This window comes from Pongo abelii, chromosome 3 (genome assembly GCF_028885655.2).
Source record: "Pongo abelii isolate AG06213 chromosome 3, NHGRI_mPonAbe1-v2.0_pri, whole genome shotgun sequence".
NCBI classification, from domain to species: Eukaryota; Metazoa; Chordata; class Mammalia; order Primates; family Hominidae; genus Pongo; species Pongo abelii.
The window spans coordinates 23,640,699-23,658,806 of NC_071988.2; the positions used below are offsets into that span (position 1 = coordinate 23,640,699).

Consider the following 18,108-nt stretch of genomic DNA (forward strand, 5'->3'; position numbering starts at 1 on the left):
AATAATGCCAAAATAATAATGCACTTCTTGGGCTAACAGTAGAGCTGAACTTTTCCATATCATGTTTAGAGACCACTAGTAGCCTGAGAACCATCATTCATACTTGTCCATTTTTTTCTATTAGTTTTATTTTGGTGTAAAAAGTTCTTTATTAGTAAAAATGTTAGAGTAATGATTGTAGGAACAATATAAAACTATTCTTAAAAATGTAAAATGCACAGAAATAAAAGTATACAAAAACTTGTATGTTAGTGATAAATGTCATACAAGTCTGTCATTTTTATCACTGTATTTTTCAGGTTTTCTACAATTGGTGCTTTATCCCGATTATAAACATAAACAACTTGGAAAACGATTGGCAATTTCTATTTTAAATGCTCGTCAGGAGTTTTTCCAAAGTAAGTCTGGGTTTCTAATGTAAGTTGTCACGGATAATAAATCAAGTGGGACGAAGAAACATCTTATACACTGCAAGTAACATTTAGACAAGAGTGTCTCCAATCAAATTTACACTTACTTTGTTTAAAAGCATGGTAGACGTTCAGCAGTGTCAGATGATCTCCATCTATGTGGGCAAATCTCATCTTGGCCTCATCTGCGGCTTTCTTGGCCTCCGTGGGGCGAACAAAACACTGTGGGACTAAACAAGGTTGGTATGGGCCCAACACAAACGCCCATATCGATGAGTCACGCATTCACAGATAGAGGAACAAGGCCTAGCTAGGTCAGTTCACAGAGCATAGGGCAGGGCAGGATGGCCTCCAACTGCATCTTGGACTGTTTACTACCTTGATTTGGTACATCAACACCTAACCACATCTGTAAGACAAGAGGGTTTCAAAGCTACAGAGTACCTATTATTTTAACTAGATCTAAAAGTAGGCATCAAAACAGCTATTCTGAAGGCCATCAGGATACTAAAAAGCTCAACTTATTTAAAAAAAAAACCAGTGCTGATAGCTCTACCAATAACCAGAATAATGGCGTCAATTGCCTTTTAGCTAACTGTAATTTTTCAAAAGGGCATCCACTAAATCTATTGAACGGCTGTGAAAGTTAGGAAGCTATGCTTGCCCACTGCAGAGCTAACAACAACTTTGAAACCGGTCTACTGCCATGTTTCTATCAGAATTTTTTCCCTAATACTGTGGCTATTACCAACTGGTGGGTATCACTATTAGCACCGGTGAGCAGAAGCATATGTAAACATAAAAATATCAAGAACTCTTGGGTTTGGATGATAGCAGTAGTGGTGGAAGGTTAAACCGCCTTTGAATTAAGAAAATTCAAAAAGGCTGGGATATTCAGCCTAGTGTTTCAGCATTTTAACAAAAGGATTAGAAAATAAAGTCCCAAATTTAAAAAAGAAAAAAAAACAAACTTATTTGAATCAAAACCTCAATATAAAAGCAAAGTCCAATATTTCAAAAGTTGACAATTAGTCTGAAACAATCATATCAAGGGTCATCAAAATATGTAACTACAGTTATTTGTTTAGAGCCTCAATATTAATTCACATAAAACTTTAAATTGTTACAAAGCATGTACTACATTTTTGAAATACAACTTTCCTTAATTCAGTTTAGCAATTCCATAGTCATAAAAGCAGTATGAAAATAAAAATACTTAACAGCTTGGGACTCTTTCAACACATTTTAAAAGCTCTTAAAACCTTGTCAATGAAAAAATTCATAAATTATCGGTTCGGATAGAAGATAATGGGAATAATCAACAACAAGATAAAATACAGTATCATATTACTCTTTCCCATACAGTTTCCCCTTTAAAAAGATGCCAAAATAGCCAAATAGTGACAACAAAACATGATCATAATAAATATTAAAACTCTTGCTTAATTGAAGCAAGGTAATTCATAAAAGCACACAAACTTCTCACAGCTGTGAATTTTAATGTGAACTAGCCACTAGAGTTAAGTGGGAATAAATAAGTAGTGCTCTCAAAGGCCTCTAGATTTGCACTGTTAATATCAGGACCTCAAAACTTCAACAACTATTTTAATGTCAAACAAAGCATTACAAGCTCAGCAAACTATTTTTTATTCCCTGACTTCTTACTTGCCTCTTATTTCAACACTTTTCCTACAAATGGACCGTTTAAAAACAGTCCATTTACACTGCTGCACATAAATGCTCATTCTCCTGCCAAACTAAAGGTTTTTATTTGTAATAAATAAAAATAAGGTTTTTTTTTAAATTACAAATAAAACTGAGATGTAGTTGGAAGATTACAACTGCATCACAACAACAAACTTCTTAAAGAGCTAATATTCTAAACTCAAACGACGGTAATCATGTAAGTATATCTGATAAGAGAACCTAGAGAAATAAAAACTAGGCAGATAGACTAGTAAGTACACAATCCATTAGCTCTTGCCCCACACTTTCTCTAAAAACTAAAATCTTGGGAGAAGTACAACTGGGAGAATCTATAAAACAACATATAAGAAAGGCAGACAACAACCTACCACCACCTCCGCAAATTAAGCTACAATTTAATTAAAGTGACTCAATACTGCCCTGCCCATCTGCTCTGAGTCTGATCAGTCATAACTCTGCAAGAAAACATTTTAGCTACTTCTTAAATAAAAAATTCACACCATTAGAATGAATATACCATACATCTAAACTAAGCCATAATTTTATATTTAAATGTTTTTCAATTTATCCTTTAATTCCAGAGAATATTTTGAAATATTTGCAGCATTAAGTTCAATAAACCACTCAGCAATAGGGAGTCAGTTCTCTCCGATGCTAAAACTAGTAGCAGAGAATATTCTGATCATCAGTAAGAACTTATTTTCTATTTTTAGCTGTAAGAATAGCCATTCATTTGTTTCTTAACATTTCTTCTCCTTTAGGGAAAATCTAATTTCCAAGTTACTATTCATTTGTGGATTACATTTTATTGTTACTAAAAACAGCATTATTTCCTTAGCTTAATGGTCCAATTTTACAAAATTAGCAATTTTATATATTAGGTATGTTTCTTTTACCAAGTTTTTCTACCATTGTAAAAGAATACCATTATCAGATTAGATTTTAAGCCTAAAATTATACATTACTATTTCTATTTACTTGATATCAAGTTTGAAATTCATGTTTGGGTGCCATTGGAGTACATATATAGAAAAGGCTCAACTTAATGTATAGCTTTAAGTTTGTCACAGGCACATTTAATAGAGCTAAGTACTAGAGCAAAGTTCTTCCTGTACTTGCAGTAAAAAACAAAAAACAAAAAAACCACAAAGATAGCAGTGATGGACCTTTGACCAAAGAATTCAGTTACAACTGTGCTCAAACTTACTGCAATTTTTATTAGCACTCAAGAGAGCCAATGCTTTACTATCTTTTGTGCACAATGACTTACTTTACTTTTGTAAGCACTATGTCATTACGAAGCTATTTACAAGGTATTTAGGAAACAAAATTAATTCCTTAAAACCATCTATAAAATCCACTATCATACTAAAAATTAAAAAACAAAAACAAAAGTGAAGTCCACCCAAACTTTGAAGAGCTGGGCTTTTTTTTGTTCCTTTCCCTCTATTACCTGACAACATAGCAGTAATAGATAGGACCTCATTAGAACAGTTGTAGTCACAACTTGCAATAACCATTTTTGCGAGCTGTGGATCTAGAGGAAACTCTGCCATCATGGATCCCAATTCAGTCAGATCTCCATCATCATTTAAAGCAGCCAGATAATTCAAAAGTTCCAGGGCTCTCATCAGAGTTTCAGGAGCTAGTGGTAAAAGACAATCTATTAGACACAGTGCCTTAAGCAAGCAAAAATGTGACAAAGTATAAACTATTATAAGCAATCTCATTTTTCATTCTGCAGTGGACCAAACTCAAACTCAAACTGTCATCCAATTCAATTATACAGATCTAGCAAACAATGAATCATAAAAACATTACAAAATTTTCCTGTAGGCAAAACTGTCTTCTTCCGAAATATATTAAATAATTGCTAATTCATCAATGTGTTTATCAAACTGTTTTTTCCCCAAAGAAAAATTAGGAATTCTCACATTTTCATGCCCAGAGGATAATTCAATTTACCTAAACACCCCCCATAATAACTTTTGAAGAAAAAAAATAATGTGCTCATATAACTGTCACCTTTTTTAGTTTTAATGCTATCATGTAAGACAATCTTGATGCATACTGGATGGAAAAAGCAAAATGTATTTAATACATATATTAAATAGGATGCAGAAAAACACTAAGAGTCAATTTTGGTTAAAAGATCTGATAAAAATGTGTTTTGATAAGTCATACCTGGTGGATCCATAAAATCAAAATGTACCAAATCATCAATACCAAGTTTCTTCAATTGTAACACAACTGATCCTAAATTAGAACGCAAAATCTCAGGATAGGTGTTATCCTAGCAAAAAAACAAAAACATTTATTTGTTATGTTAAAAATGCCTCAGTCTCCTAGTTCCAGAAAACAAATATCTGCTGCCTCTTGAGCTATTTGTTTTAGCATTACTTCTACACTGTCTCAGTTGAGATAAATACTTGTAGGCTAGACTAGAGAGAAACCATTTTTCTCCAACTATCTTTATAGTACTCAAAGTGTTTGCTACTGTCCATAAAATTCGCAACTGCAGAAAGAAATTCGTATAGTAGTCTTCACTCATCTGTACTTGCAATTTCCATGGTTTCAGTTAAGCATTGTCAACAGAAAAAATTTTAAAGATTCCAGAAACAATTCATCAATTTCAAATTGTGCACCATTCTTAGTAGTATGCTATATACACTATACACCCATTTGTCACTTAGCAACCATCTGTTATTAGATCAACTTTTGCAGTATCACAGTGCTTGTGCTCAAGTAACCTTTTACTTAATAATGGCCCCAAAGCACCAAGAACAGTGATGCTGGTCATTTGGATATGCCAATGAGAGGCCCTGAAGTGCTTCCTTTAAGTGAAAGGTTGAAAGTTAGTAAGGAAAGAAAAAAAGTTGAAACCTAGTAACGAAAGAAAAAAAAATCACATCTAAAGTAAAAATGTATCTTCTATCAGTGAAATTGTAACGAAAGATATTTATACATAGTACACATAAGTAGGTTCAGCATATTCCAGTTTTCAGGCGTGGGAGGGGGAGTGTCTTGGAATGTATCAGCCTCGAATAAGGGGGTGTACAACTATTTAAGTTAATTACACCATACATTTCACTCCTGGAAAAGCTAAGGAGCTTTTAATCCTAAAGGGCAAGATTAAGTAAATAAGGCAATTTTCTTCTGGTAAGATAATTCAACTTAACATTTTAAACATATCGGCAGGAAACGACAATACTCCATACCTGCATTTCTGTTTTATAAGCTTTCTCTGTGTAAAGTCTGAAGCATTTTCCAGGTCTGGTACGTCCAGCTCGACCAGCCCTTTGTTGAGCTGAAGCTTTACTAATAGCTGTCACCAAAAGGGACTCAACTCTGATTCGAGGATTGTAGACCTATTGGAATTGAAATAACACAAGAGTCTTTCTTCAGTCAAACACAAAATTGTGATGCAAAAGAAGTATCCAAAGCCCACAGTTAATTCCAAAATAAACAAAGAAATATCGATAGCCATAAATCATGCTGCTACAATAGACAACCCATCATCCTGAACCTTAAAGTTCTTTCAGACGTTCTAATTCGATCATCTGAAAGACTCTAACATGAAAAACTTCTTGTTAAACACACAGACAGCTTACATAATCCTTACTCCTCCTAATTTCAGTTCTATCAGGCTGACCTTGTTCCTTGCTTTTTATATGCTGGGCAGTCAAGGATTCTGCCCGAAAAGAAATCTTCACTTTCAAAACTCGACGGTCTGAGTACTATTACTCTGTTACTGTTTAATGAAAAAATTTCCATCAATAACAAAATGTAATCAATTTATCCAAAAGTTATCTGAAAAATAAAACATGTATTTATTGAATAGCCACTTCACCTGCATTTCACTTCATTTAGTATACAGCACTGTTAAACTAGAGGAGTAACATAGTACTGTTTTCAAATAGTGTGCCTAGTTGACAGCAGTAACTCTAATGTTGGATAAGTGACTGAACTGCAGGGATGGAAATCCTGTACTTTATTACTAAACCCATACTTTTAAATGAATATACAAGCCAAAACACCCACCGTCACTACACTGAAACAAAGAAACCAAAGCAACTCTAAAAGAAAAAAAAGCCTAGAATTACATATTAAACACTGTCTTAATTTCTGAGAGCCAGCCAAAACATAAAGGGTTCATACAGCAGAAATCTGAAAATGAAACAAAAGACAGGAAAATATTCTGAAAGGTAAATTTTAGCCATTAAATGAATGGGTAGTAAGTACTGTTAAACCAACTCTAATTTATAAAGTATCCACTAAACATGTACCTTCTGTTTTGCAAATCCAGGATCAATCACAAACACCACACCATCTATTGTCAAAGATGTCTCTGCTATGTTAGTTGACACAACTACCTGTTAAGAAATACCGTATATAAATTATATTACAGATCAAATAAAATTAACAGGACTGTTAAAGATCAGCCACTAACTTTCACTAACACAAGGAATTTCAAACCAGCAAATAAACTAGAAATATGATTTGATCTTCAATGGCCAAGGCTTTAAAAAGGTAAATTAAAATTTAAGAAACCAAAATTTTGTTTACGCCACAACAGCAACTTCTTTCTCAACAAAGCTATTACTTCAGGTTATCACTCAACCGCATTACATTTTGCTTAATCAAATTAATGGACAGCATAAAAATACTGATAAAGCAATATAACATGCCTTACAAAATGTCTGATAAAACAGCCCTTATAATTAGTATTCAAATTTCCACAAGTGTATCTTTCAATGTTTTTAGGCAATATTTACAAATGAAAACTTCGTTATTTATATCACCAAAATTCAACTCAACATTTTAAACAAAATGCCACATGGAAAAAACCTCAAGTTATAATCCAATAAGAACGGACAGATCAGCAGAATCAAATGTAAATATTTCGGTAAGTGCATGGTCTCAAAGGGATGACATGTAATACGTTACTACATACAAAGCAACTGTTAAGAACTATAATTCTTTATTGACGGAAAATGTTTAAAGCATTTACATACTAATATGACAGCTTGTTTTGTATACGTGCATGTTTTACTATATATTACATGTTTCAGAAAATTAGTTAAGGACTTGGGAAATACATGTTACACATAATTTTTTTTTTAAACAATGGGAAATGGGGATTCCTCATTAGTATTTTAACTCAGGACATGATTTTCAGGAACAGGTTACTGATATTAAGTTGAAGATGTCTGTATATGCAAGCAATTGATACAGAAGATGAATCAAACAGAGTCTGCTTTTACTATTTCTAAGGGATGATTAGACACGGATAGAAAGTGTGAGTGGCACCAAAGACACACTGTGAAATTTAAAAAGGTTTACTTCCACAGCAAAGACAAGAAAAGCTTTACTGAAAAATAATAGCATTTAGGATAGTCCTTGAAGGTAAGGTTAAGACCTACTCATGAGAGAAGGAAACAGCACTAGCACTAAAGTTCCATCTTAAAAAAACACATGTGGGAGAAATGCCTATGGGCACATACAAAAAATGAAAAGATTTATATTTATCCCTATTTTATTTTAAAAACAGTTAATTTTATAAATCAAATAGCTTTAAAAAATCATAGGCTTTTGCTGCATTAACTATTTTACTTAATATTAACAGTTTCATTTTCTGATTTCATATTTACTAAGTAGTAGACTTCCCAAAATAATAGCAGGAAACCTCAGGGATTTAAAAACATAATAGCAATCTACCATGAGGGTATTTCAGAATAATTTACAAGTCAAAAACCAAAATGTTTCCTTTTATTTGTCAGTTGAAAAGACTGACAACTAGCAAAGGAATAACGAACCACAAGTGGTTTGATGATGTTGCTGAAATACATTCTTCAGGACATTTAGATGAATAATCAGCAACTAGAACTGAAGCAAACGACGACATACATAAGGTTAACAGGTGAAACTTGAATAAGCATAACCTGCATTTAATATTCTCCTAGAAAGTCAGTTTGTTGTAGTTAAAGAAGCGATGAATTTAGAGGTAACTGGCAGAACTAGCAATCAAACCTGAGTGGCTAAAGTAACTGTGGAAAGGTTTTAACACCCCCAAGCTTGTATTCTTTTGTAACTTGCATATTACTTAGTCTACATAACACAGGGTTGTAGGGAATAAATTATGTAAGGATGTGGAAATGCTCTATAAACTATACAGAATAGGTCAGGCATGGTGGCTCACATCTGTAATCCCAGCACTTAAAAAGGCCAAGGAGGATTATTTGAGTCCAGGAGTTTGAGACAAGCCTGGACAACATAGTAAAACCCCACCTCTACAAAACATTAAAAGAAATTAGCCAGGCATGGTGGCACATGCTTGTAGTCCCAGCTACCTAGGAGGCTAAGGTGGGAGGACTGCTTGAGTCCAGGAGGTTGAGGTTGCAGTGAGCTATGATCATGGCACAGAACTCCACCCGAGGCAACAGACTGAGACCCTATCTCAAATCTATACAGAACCAACTACGTGCCTGTAAATACAGAAGACGTCTTCTGGCTTTCTGGAATTCTGGGGTGAAAACCATAGTTCTGAAAATATTTATGAAGAAAATCACTTTTAAAAAAGTTGTTCTGGGAAAAAATACATTTCACATATTTCTTCTATAACATAATACAATGTGATAAAAATTTCTCATGTGACCAACTCTTTAGTTACTATTATAGAGAACAGTTAATTTTTCTCCACAAAATAATTTCATCCTGTGTGTATGTTTTTTGTCTGGGTAAGTGTATTAAATTCTGTAATACTTAACAAGACGCGGAAGCATGATTCTGCAAGTGTTTAAGAATCAAATGATTTATGCCAACTTGGCAAACCCTCGTCATTAGTGATATTAATAAGAGTCTATTGCCAGCCAAAAGTCAAACCCTAAAATACAAGAGTTAAATTGAGTCCTTACAAAAAAGCACAAGTTTTAGGCCTTTCTCAAGGACTAAAAATAGCTAAGGCTAAATACACACACACACAATGCAAAAGCAAACTAATAAATGACAAGATAAAAGCTTCTTTGGTACTTCAGCAGTTGAGTGAGGCAAGCCCTAACCATGTTCTAATTGTAAATGGCACACCATACAATGAGGAACCCATCAGGAGACAAAATGACCTTGAATTTGTCAAGGGATTTACATTACGACCAGTAAGAATCAATATAATTGCTACATGCTTTCTAGACTGCAACACTGCAGTAAGCGTTCAAAGAGCCTTAAAGTGTTCAAACCGCATTGACTAATATGGAACAGACCCTATGGTGAAAAGCTTGGCATCACTGTCAGGACATGCTAAGAGTAAGTCTTCCCCCCTCAATAACCTGCCTTCTAATAGAACTCACTTTTTTTCTAATAGAACCACATCCCTCCGCTCCGCCCCCAATAACTCCACTTCAAAGTAGAACGCGCAGTACTTCATTTGCCCTACCTGAATACTGTCTGGACACAACAATGCATTTAAACTAATTTGGACTTTTAGTTCCCAGGGAACTCTGTGGGGGTCTCCAACACAAGGACATCAACTTATTTGCTTATAAACATCCCAGTAGCACCACAGTAAGCTATCTTCAGATCCTGGATCATTAAGTCTTTCTTTAAAACTATAGAACCATCTCCACAAGGGCCATTTCTCTTTTTTACTGAGCAATGTATGCTCTGAACCATATTAATTAGCGAAATGTAGGATCAACTATAGAAAAGTCAGCTATTTGTATGAACAAAATTAATGAAAACTAAATATTTTAAAAATAATTATAGTTGTATTTTAATAACAACCAAATCCACAAAATAGCAATTTAAGTCTCAGTCAAAAAATGCAGAAGTTATCTACTGAAGAGTAAATTTGAATGCATGTAAAGAATTACTATAACTTTTAACTTAGTCAAATACTTGAATAAACTTCAAAAATTATCGAGGTAAAAATATCTACCCTCATATAAATATATGTTGCATTCTCAACCTTTCTTGATTGCTAAACTTGAAATCGTTCACCATTAGTGCTGTAACATGTTTAAAAGGCTGTTTGTTTTATTAGTACCACAATCAAGTTATAAAATCTATTTTTCATAAACTAATAGAGAAATAAGAAATGGCACTGCCTTATAAAAGGGACTCAAATATAAAGTTATACGGAATTACAATTTGATGGAAATTAAAATTTGTATTAAATATCATATTTGTTCAAAAACTTTCAATACTTTTATATATTTGCTTTATGCTATCTACTATCCTTAGAACAGTTTAACAAAAAAAAATCAAGTATTTTTTTCACAATTAGATGCAAACAGTAAGTTTAAAATTACATATGAACAGTAAAACTTGTATAGATCCCTCCTCTATAAGCTAGGCTTGTATGAAAACTTTAAATTTGTGCTTAACATGCTGCGCCTCAGAATGTTCTTTCTCATAATGAAAATTATGCAGCAACTGCCAAGGAAGTCTTCCTTTACTCTCCATAGGACTGTCCAGGGAAGCTACATCAGTGCTTGTCTCAACCTCTAAGATGAAATTGACTCAAGGAAAGGATAACATGATTTCCCAGCAAGAGGTCCTACAGTTTTGGCTGAAACACCATCACAGGATGGCAAAGTGGCAATATAGCCCCTAGTTTTGAATTAAAAGCTCATGATCAGTCCTCAGAGTGAGCCCATCACCAGCTGTGGCCATCATCACATATCCAGCCACTGCTGAGTCACTCTTTTCAGTAAGACAAAATTCTCCTCAGCATCCTAAGGATTTAAAACACAAAAAGCAAAACAGAAACAAAAACTTTAATTTACTTCATAGACTTACGACAGCAAGAGCTCAGATGTGTAACTGTAGTAAATATGGGCCCATATATCTCAAAGAACTCAATGAAACGAGAAGTACACAAAAGGATGCACAAACAGGATATCTTTGTTGTACACCAGTTTCACTCAATGGTAAACAAACACAACGTTTTAAAAATAAAACAAATACAGATATACAAAGTACACATGATTTCAAGACAAATGAAAACTAGGCAGGCTGAGGGCTGGGCTTGGTGGCTCATGCCTGTAGTCCTAGCACTTTGGGAGGCCCAGGAGGTGGGACTCATTGAACCCAGGAGTTTAAGACCAGCCCTGGCAACATACTGAGACCCCATGTTGTTTAAAAAATAAAATAAATAAAAAAAAATAAAGCTCTGCCTGGAGGATGCATTAACTTATTATATAAATATTTAAGACATATATGTCTGTCTCTCTCTCTCTCTCTATATATATCTATATCTATATCTGCTGATGGGGAATCAAAGATGTCTTCCCAGCCCCTCAACAAAGTATCTCAGAAATAGGGCTGAAATAATCTTGTTCCTGTCCGTGTGACAGGATCTAGATGGAGCTTCTGCATTCCAGGACCTCACATACTTATGCAGTGTGATCAGTGCTATATATTTTTTTTTTTTTTTTGAGATGGAGTCGCGCTGTCGCCCAGGCTGGAGTGCAGTGGTGTGGTCTCAGCTCACTGCAACCTCCGCCTCCAGGGTTCAAGCGATTCTCCTGCCTCTGCCTTCTGAGTAGCTGGGATTGCAGGCACGCGCTACCATGCCCGGCTAATTTTTTTGTATTTTCAATAGAGACAGGGTTTCACCATGTTGGTCAGGCTGGTCTCAAACTCCTGACCTCACGATCCATCCGCTTCAGCCTCCCAAAGTGCTGGGATTACGGGCCTGAGCCGCCACGCCCGGCCAGATCAGTGCTACTGTTATTAGGTCTGCACAGGGTCAACATTTCACACCTATAGACATTACATTTGGTGAAGCCTTAAACAAAATTATGGGCAGAAGGCCAAGGAACCAAAGAAAAAGTGCTTACTTTATACCAAGTGATTTAACAGGAGAAAAGATAGTACTTGGCCAACATCCTCTTTTCTTAACCCATCCTAACGAATCTTCCATTTGCTAAGGAGGGACTACCTAGGAGCAGTACTCATTCTTACTTTAGGGTCAAGAGATATGCAGAACCCTCCAAATGGATATTATTTTGTTGTATAAAACCTAGATCACAATCACCCATAACTTAGTCCTTTATAACTGAATAAAGTTTTTATCTCATAAATAATTCTTTCATTATTAGTGAAATATTTATGAAGAACATTTCTAATGTTACCTTTCTTCCAATTGCTCCATTCTGTTTTTTGGGAGGTGGAGGCTCAAAAATGCGTTGCTGCTGCTGAGGTGGAAGTGTAGAATACAATGGAATGATTTTAATGTCGCCAACTTCAGGGCCCAAATCATCAACTTCACGCTTTATTCTCTTACAGGCTTCATCAATTTCCTACAAAATAAAAGTGAGTCTAAAAACGAATACTGAAACATTTTAAAGTATTTATTATAATCCTAGTTCTATGCAGTCTGTTTTATGTATGCCATCTTTCACTTCATGGATACCCTATTTTCAATTTAGTAACCAAAACTAATTTAGCAAATTTCAATGGGATTTCCAAAACAATCCAAGAAACTTTCATTTTTGTATTCAAATGAATATATAACTGCCTTATTTGCATTCCACCCCCCTTTTCTTAGAGTCAGATTTCCTAATTATTTCTCAACAAACTGTACTAAAATTGAAATTTCTCACTCAGGAATATTTAAATGCACTCATGACCTTTTCAATTTTCACAATCTAAAAGAAATTGATGTGCTAGACATTTTAAATAAGCCAATTAGGCTTTAATGTCACGTATCACTAATGCAATTATATGGAAGATTTGCTTCATTGTGCCTAATGAGAACAAACACCTTTACAGTATCAACACAGATATTTAAGAACTAGGCTAACCCAAATGTCTTAGAGCAGCTACAAATTTTTTTCTCAGAAAACTACAGTCACACGTTGCTTAATGACAGGAATATGTTCTGAGAAATTTGTTAGGCGATTCTGCTGTTGTGTAAACATTCTAGTGTATTCATGAACCTAAACTGTATAGCCTTTTGCTCCTAGGCTACAAACCTGAGGAGCATGTTACTGAAGTGAATACAGTAGGCAACTGTAACACAATGGGAAGTGTTTGTTCATCTAAACAAAGAAAAGGCATGGCAAAAATATGGTATAAAAGATAAAAACCGCCAGGCACGGCACGGTGGCTCACACCTGTAATCCCAGCACTTTGGGAGGCCGACACGGGCGGATCACCTGAGGTCGGGAGTTCAAGACCAGCCTGACCAACATGGAGAAACCCCGTCTCTACCAAAAATACAAAATTAGCTGGGCGGGGTGGCACATGCCTATAATCCCAGCCACTCGGGAGGCTGAGGCGGGAGAATCGCTTGAACCCGGGAGGCAGGAGGTTGCGGTGAGCCGAGATCGCGCCATTGCACTCCAGCCTGGGCAAAAAGAGGGAAACTCCGTCTCCAAAAAAAAAAAAGGTAAAAATCAGTACACTCATATAGGGCATCTGCCATGAATGAAGTCTGCAGGGCTGAAAGTTGCTGTGAGTGAGTGAGTACTTAGTGAATGTGATGGCCTAGGACATTCTGTACAGAACTGTAGACTTTATAAACACTGTACATTTTGGCTACACAAAATTTATTTAAAAATGTATTTTCTTTTTTTCGATATATTTTTCTTTCTTCAATAAATTAACCTTAGCTTACAACTTTTATACTTTATAAACTTTTTAATTTTTTTAAACTCTGACTCTTTTGTAGTAACACTTAGCTTAAAACACAAACACATCGTATGGCTGTGCAAAAGTATTTTCTCTTTATATCCTTATTCTATAAGCTTCATTCTAATTTAAAATTTTTTACTTTTTCAACTTATTAAACTTTTTGGTTAAAAGACACAAACACACACTTAACCTAGGCCCCCACAGGGTCAGGATCATCAATATCACTATCTTCCACCTTAACATATTAACCCACTGGAAGGTCTTCAAAGGCCAGTAACACACATGGAGCTGTCATCTCCTGTGATAACAATGCCTTCTCCTAGAACACCTCCTGAAGGACCTGCCTAAGCCTGTTTTACAGTTAACATTTTTAAGTCGAAGGAGAACATTCTAAAATAATGATAAAACAAAACATGTAGTATAGTAAATACAAAAACCACTAACAGTGTCCTATTATCATTATTATTATGTACTGTACACAACTGTACATACTATATAGTACTTTTAAACAACTGGCAGCAAAGTAGGTTTGTTTGAACTAGCATCATCACAAAGCAATGAGTAATGTGTTGTGCTATGATGTTGCAAGGTTACGTTCCGCTCCACTATAATCTTATGGGAGCAGCACCACGGCTGAGAAGTCTGTCTTGACCAAAACATTGTTATGTGGCACATGACTATATTCTAACGCATTTGCATTCAAGAGGAGACATAATGAATATCAAGACAGAAAAAAAGAGAGAGACAGATTATGTATGACAGCTCTGGGAGAGGCAAAGGAACTTAAAAATGGAAGGCAGCACTGCGGACAAATGTATTCTAAATTTTACTGAAGTATTAATTCAATTAAACCCAGAAGTACGTAAAACGCTTATTATATACTAGGCAGCCTGTCCAATAAATGACCCAATTAGAAGCTACCCTTGTCAACAAAGTACGTGTTTTTTTCAAAGGACAATGATACTAAATGGTGAGGAAGAATTTTAGGACATTTACTTTATATTTTTTTAATGTCCAAACTGTGTTTCCATTATCAAAAAACACAACGTTCTTAAACACAGTAAACAAATAAATTACTTTTCACTTATTTCAAATACATCAGTTTTAAAGGTTATCTGTCTCAAAAATTGTAACACAGAAAACTATTAAAGATTCAATGTTACTAGATCCTCCTTTGAAATCTCAAGTTTCTAAAAGAAAATGAAAGTAGATGCTATTCATCTAAATAAAAAATATAACAAAGCGAACAAATATTTTTTGAAAACACTGCTTTCAAATGTTGTATCTAGATTAGAATGCCCCCTGCTGGCATGCAAATAAAAAATTAAGAGCTCTCCAACTTAAAAAACATTTGAACATAATATAAAACTAGGCTTCCAACATTTAAGAGTATCTGTAATTTTGTTAATTTCCGTATATAAATGAAAAATAAATGCTCAGAAATCACAAAATATCCAGATTTCACACATTAAAAATTAAGTGCTTAAATTAGACATTTGCTTTGTGATTCTAGTATTTTAAAATGACAATTCTAACTTTACTGGAGATTAGAGTACCTAATCTGCTAAGTATGCATGGAGCTAAAACAAAATGATGACTATGTAGGATATAAAGGCATCTCCAAAATGTGGAAGAAATCCCGTAACACTTATGTTTTTAGATAAAGTTCTAAACAGTTTTAAAACTTGCAATAAAAATTTTCCCTGAGGTTTGCCAAACTTCCAAAAAGTCAACACTATCAGCTGAGAATGCCACAAAACTTATCTGCATTCATCAGAATAAAAACAGAAACAGGTAGTGGAGGAAAAGAAGTTTCACTGTCCCAACAGCAGCCATCTGCTTAGTCATTAGCAATACTGAGAATAAAGACAGACAGTTCAGGAGTTTTTGATTTGAGGAAAGATTTTTAACTCCAAAAGCAGCAACATGTTAGTAAATTAATCTGGACCTTACCAATTAACTCACTGCATGTTGAAAAAAAATTTTACTAAGCAAAATTAAAAATAAAATTATTTAATTACAATCACTCTTATCTAATTACTATCTAGGCAACACTTTAAACTGTTCTCGCTCCCTCCCAAATTAACTCACGTGACTATAGAAGCACTTTTATTTAAGTGGTCAGAATATGTTCTTAAAAACCAGTTTTAAAATTTTATGAGATTATTCAATTTCATGGAGGCTATTCAATTTATGAAGAAAGGAGTACTGATTTTGCAGTTGCATTTAACTTACCAAGTAAAAATAACGAAGGTTCACAAAAATGAGAAGGTAATATTTACTTTAGACCAGCTCTACTACTAAATAAAACAAATGAAATGTAAACAAAACATTAGGTTTTCTGCTACCTTCTCCCCAAAACTCTTCAAATTCAAGACTGGGAATCCAAAGATAATTTAAAGAAGCAATGGTATGCACAAAAACAGTTGACAACCAGAGCGGCATTTTATTTCGTGAAAGACACTCTAGCACACATCTGAAAACCCTTGGGCTTACTCCCTTCCTTTCCCCAGCTGTGGGATTCACAGAACACACCGCACAAAGTTGTCTCAGAGAAAAACCTTTCAGGTCCTTAACCATGAGGCCATTTGATATTTCTGATAGAATCTCAATATGCTTATGTTATCTGAGAATGATGACAATTTTAAATAGTGATTTAAAAAATAAAAATATGGCCGGGCGCAGTGGCTCACGCCTGTAATCCCAGCACTTTGGGAGGCCGAGGTGGGTGGATCACCTGAAGTTGGGAGTTCGAGACCAGCCTGACCAACATGGAGAAACCCCATCTCTACCAAAAATACAAATTAGTTGGGCATGGTGGCGCATGCCTGTAATCGCAGCTACTCAGAAGGCTGAGGCAAGAAAATCACTTGAACCCGGGAGGCAGAGGTTGCGGTGAGCCGAGATCGTGCCACTGCACTCCAGCCTGGGCAACAAGAGCAAAACTCCGTCTCAAATAAATAAATAATAAAACAAAATAAATAAAAATAAAAATACACTATGCACTTTGGAGGAAATGAGAAACTAGAGACCAGACACAAGAGGACAAAATGATTATCCCAACAGCCTCAATACTACATTATAGCACAAATGCTGTTTATATGCCATCAAAAAAGCATTCTGGGGCCAGGTGTGGTGGCTCGCGCCTATAATCCCAGCACTTTGGGAACGCAAGAAGGGCAGATCACCTGAGGTCAGGAGTTCAAGACTAGCCTGACCAACATAGTGAAACCCCATCTCTACTAAAAATAAAAAAAAAATTAGCCAGGTGTGATGGTGGGCACCTGTGATCCCAGCTACTTGGGAGGCTGAGGCAAGAGAATCGCTTGAACCCAGGAGGCAGAGGTTGCAGTGAGCCGATAATCATGCCACTGCACTCCAGCCTGGGTGACAGAGTGAGACTCCGTCTCAAAAAAAAAAAAGAAATGCTACATCTGAGAATAAAATTTTAAATGAAGTAAATTCTAACTAAGAACTTTCAGTCATCCTTCCCAACCTTCATGAGCATATGGGAAGACAAAACCAAACTGAAGTGTTTTGATGATGAATAGGCACCCAAGTTCACTCACAAGCTAAATAACTGATGAGGATAACCTGATTTCAAAGCAGCTGTGATGCAAATTCATGCCTCAGCATAACAGCACTTATATCCCAGGGATCTCTTAAACTACAATTGCAAAATCTTGAAATTCCAAAAGCATTTAACACTCTTAAAATAATTAACTATAACACAAACTCTAGTGGTATACAAAAGTATTCCTACAGTAAACAGATAAAAGGGGTTACATATTTTACACATTAATACAATCAGGTTGAAGAACATTGAAATAAAAAATATGATTAACATGTTCTTATGATTAAAGTTGCTGCGTATTAGAAACAGTATGTCAAAAGCTAAATAATGAAGAAAATTAAAACAATACCTCTTGACCAGTTAAGAAAAGAAGAAGATCTCCCTCTTCCTCTTCACACATATGAATCTGGATAACTGTTCGAATTGCGGCTTCAAGATAATCTCTCTCTGGTTCTGGAGTATAAAAGATCTCAACAGGATGTGTACGCCCAGGAATAGTTAGGAGAGGACAGTTATCAAAGTAAATCTGGAATTTTCCTGCATCTAGAGTAGCGCTCATAACTATAACCTGAAAGCAAACAGTAAATTACTTGAAGCTGTCTTCAAGGATTTTTACATGGTCTTAAAGTATAGCCATATTTACTATTCTACATATATATCAGCTATAAAAATGCCCATGAAAACCTTCAAATAAACTGTAAATGAAAAATCAAATACATAATGGCTGAACTATAGTAAAAGTTTACATTTTTAAAAATTTAGAAAAAAAATAAATGCATAAAC

At 35.0% G+C, this 18,108-nt stretch overlaps 1 protein-coding gene across 1 annotated transcript in view; it reads right to left on the bottom strand.

The window, feature by feature from the left end:
- The window catches only part of DHX15 (DEAH-box helicase 15), a 56,658-nt gene that overhangs the window by 9,052 nt on the left and 29,498 nt on the right, over positions 1 to 18,108 (bottom strand). Inside the window, 7 exon segments of the mRNA NM_001133898.1 lie at positions 518 to 640; positions 3,571 to 3,762; positions 4,302 to 4,410; positions 5,336 to 5,485; positions 6,404 to 6,490; positions 12,248 to 12,415; positions 17,675 to 17,893. Of these exon segments, the coding sequence (NP_001127370.1) occupies positions 518 to 640; positions 3,571 to 3,762; positions 4,302 to 4,410; positions 5,336 to 5,485; positions 6,404 to 6,490; positions 12,248 to 12,415; positions 17,675 to 17,893 (1,048 nt within the window).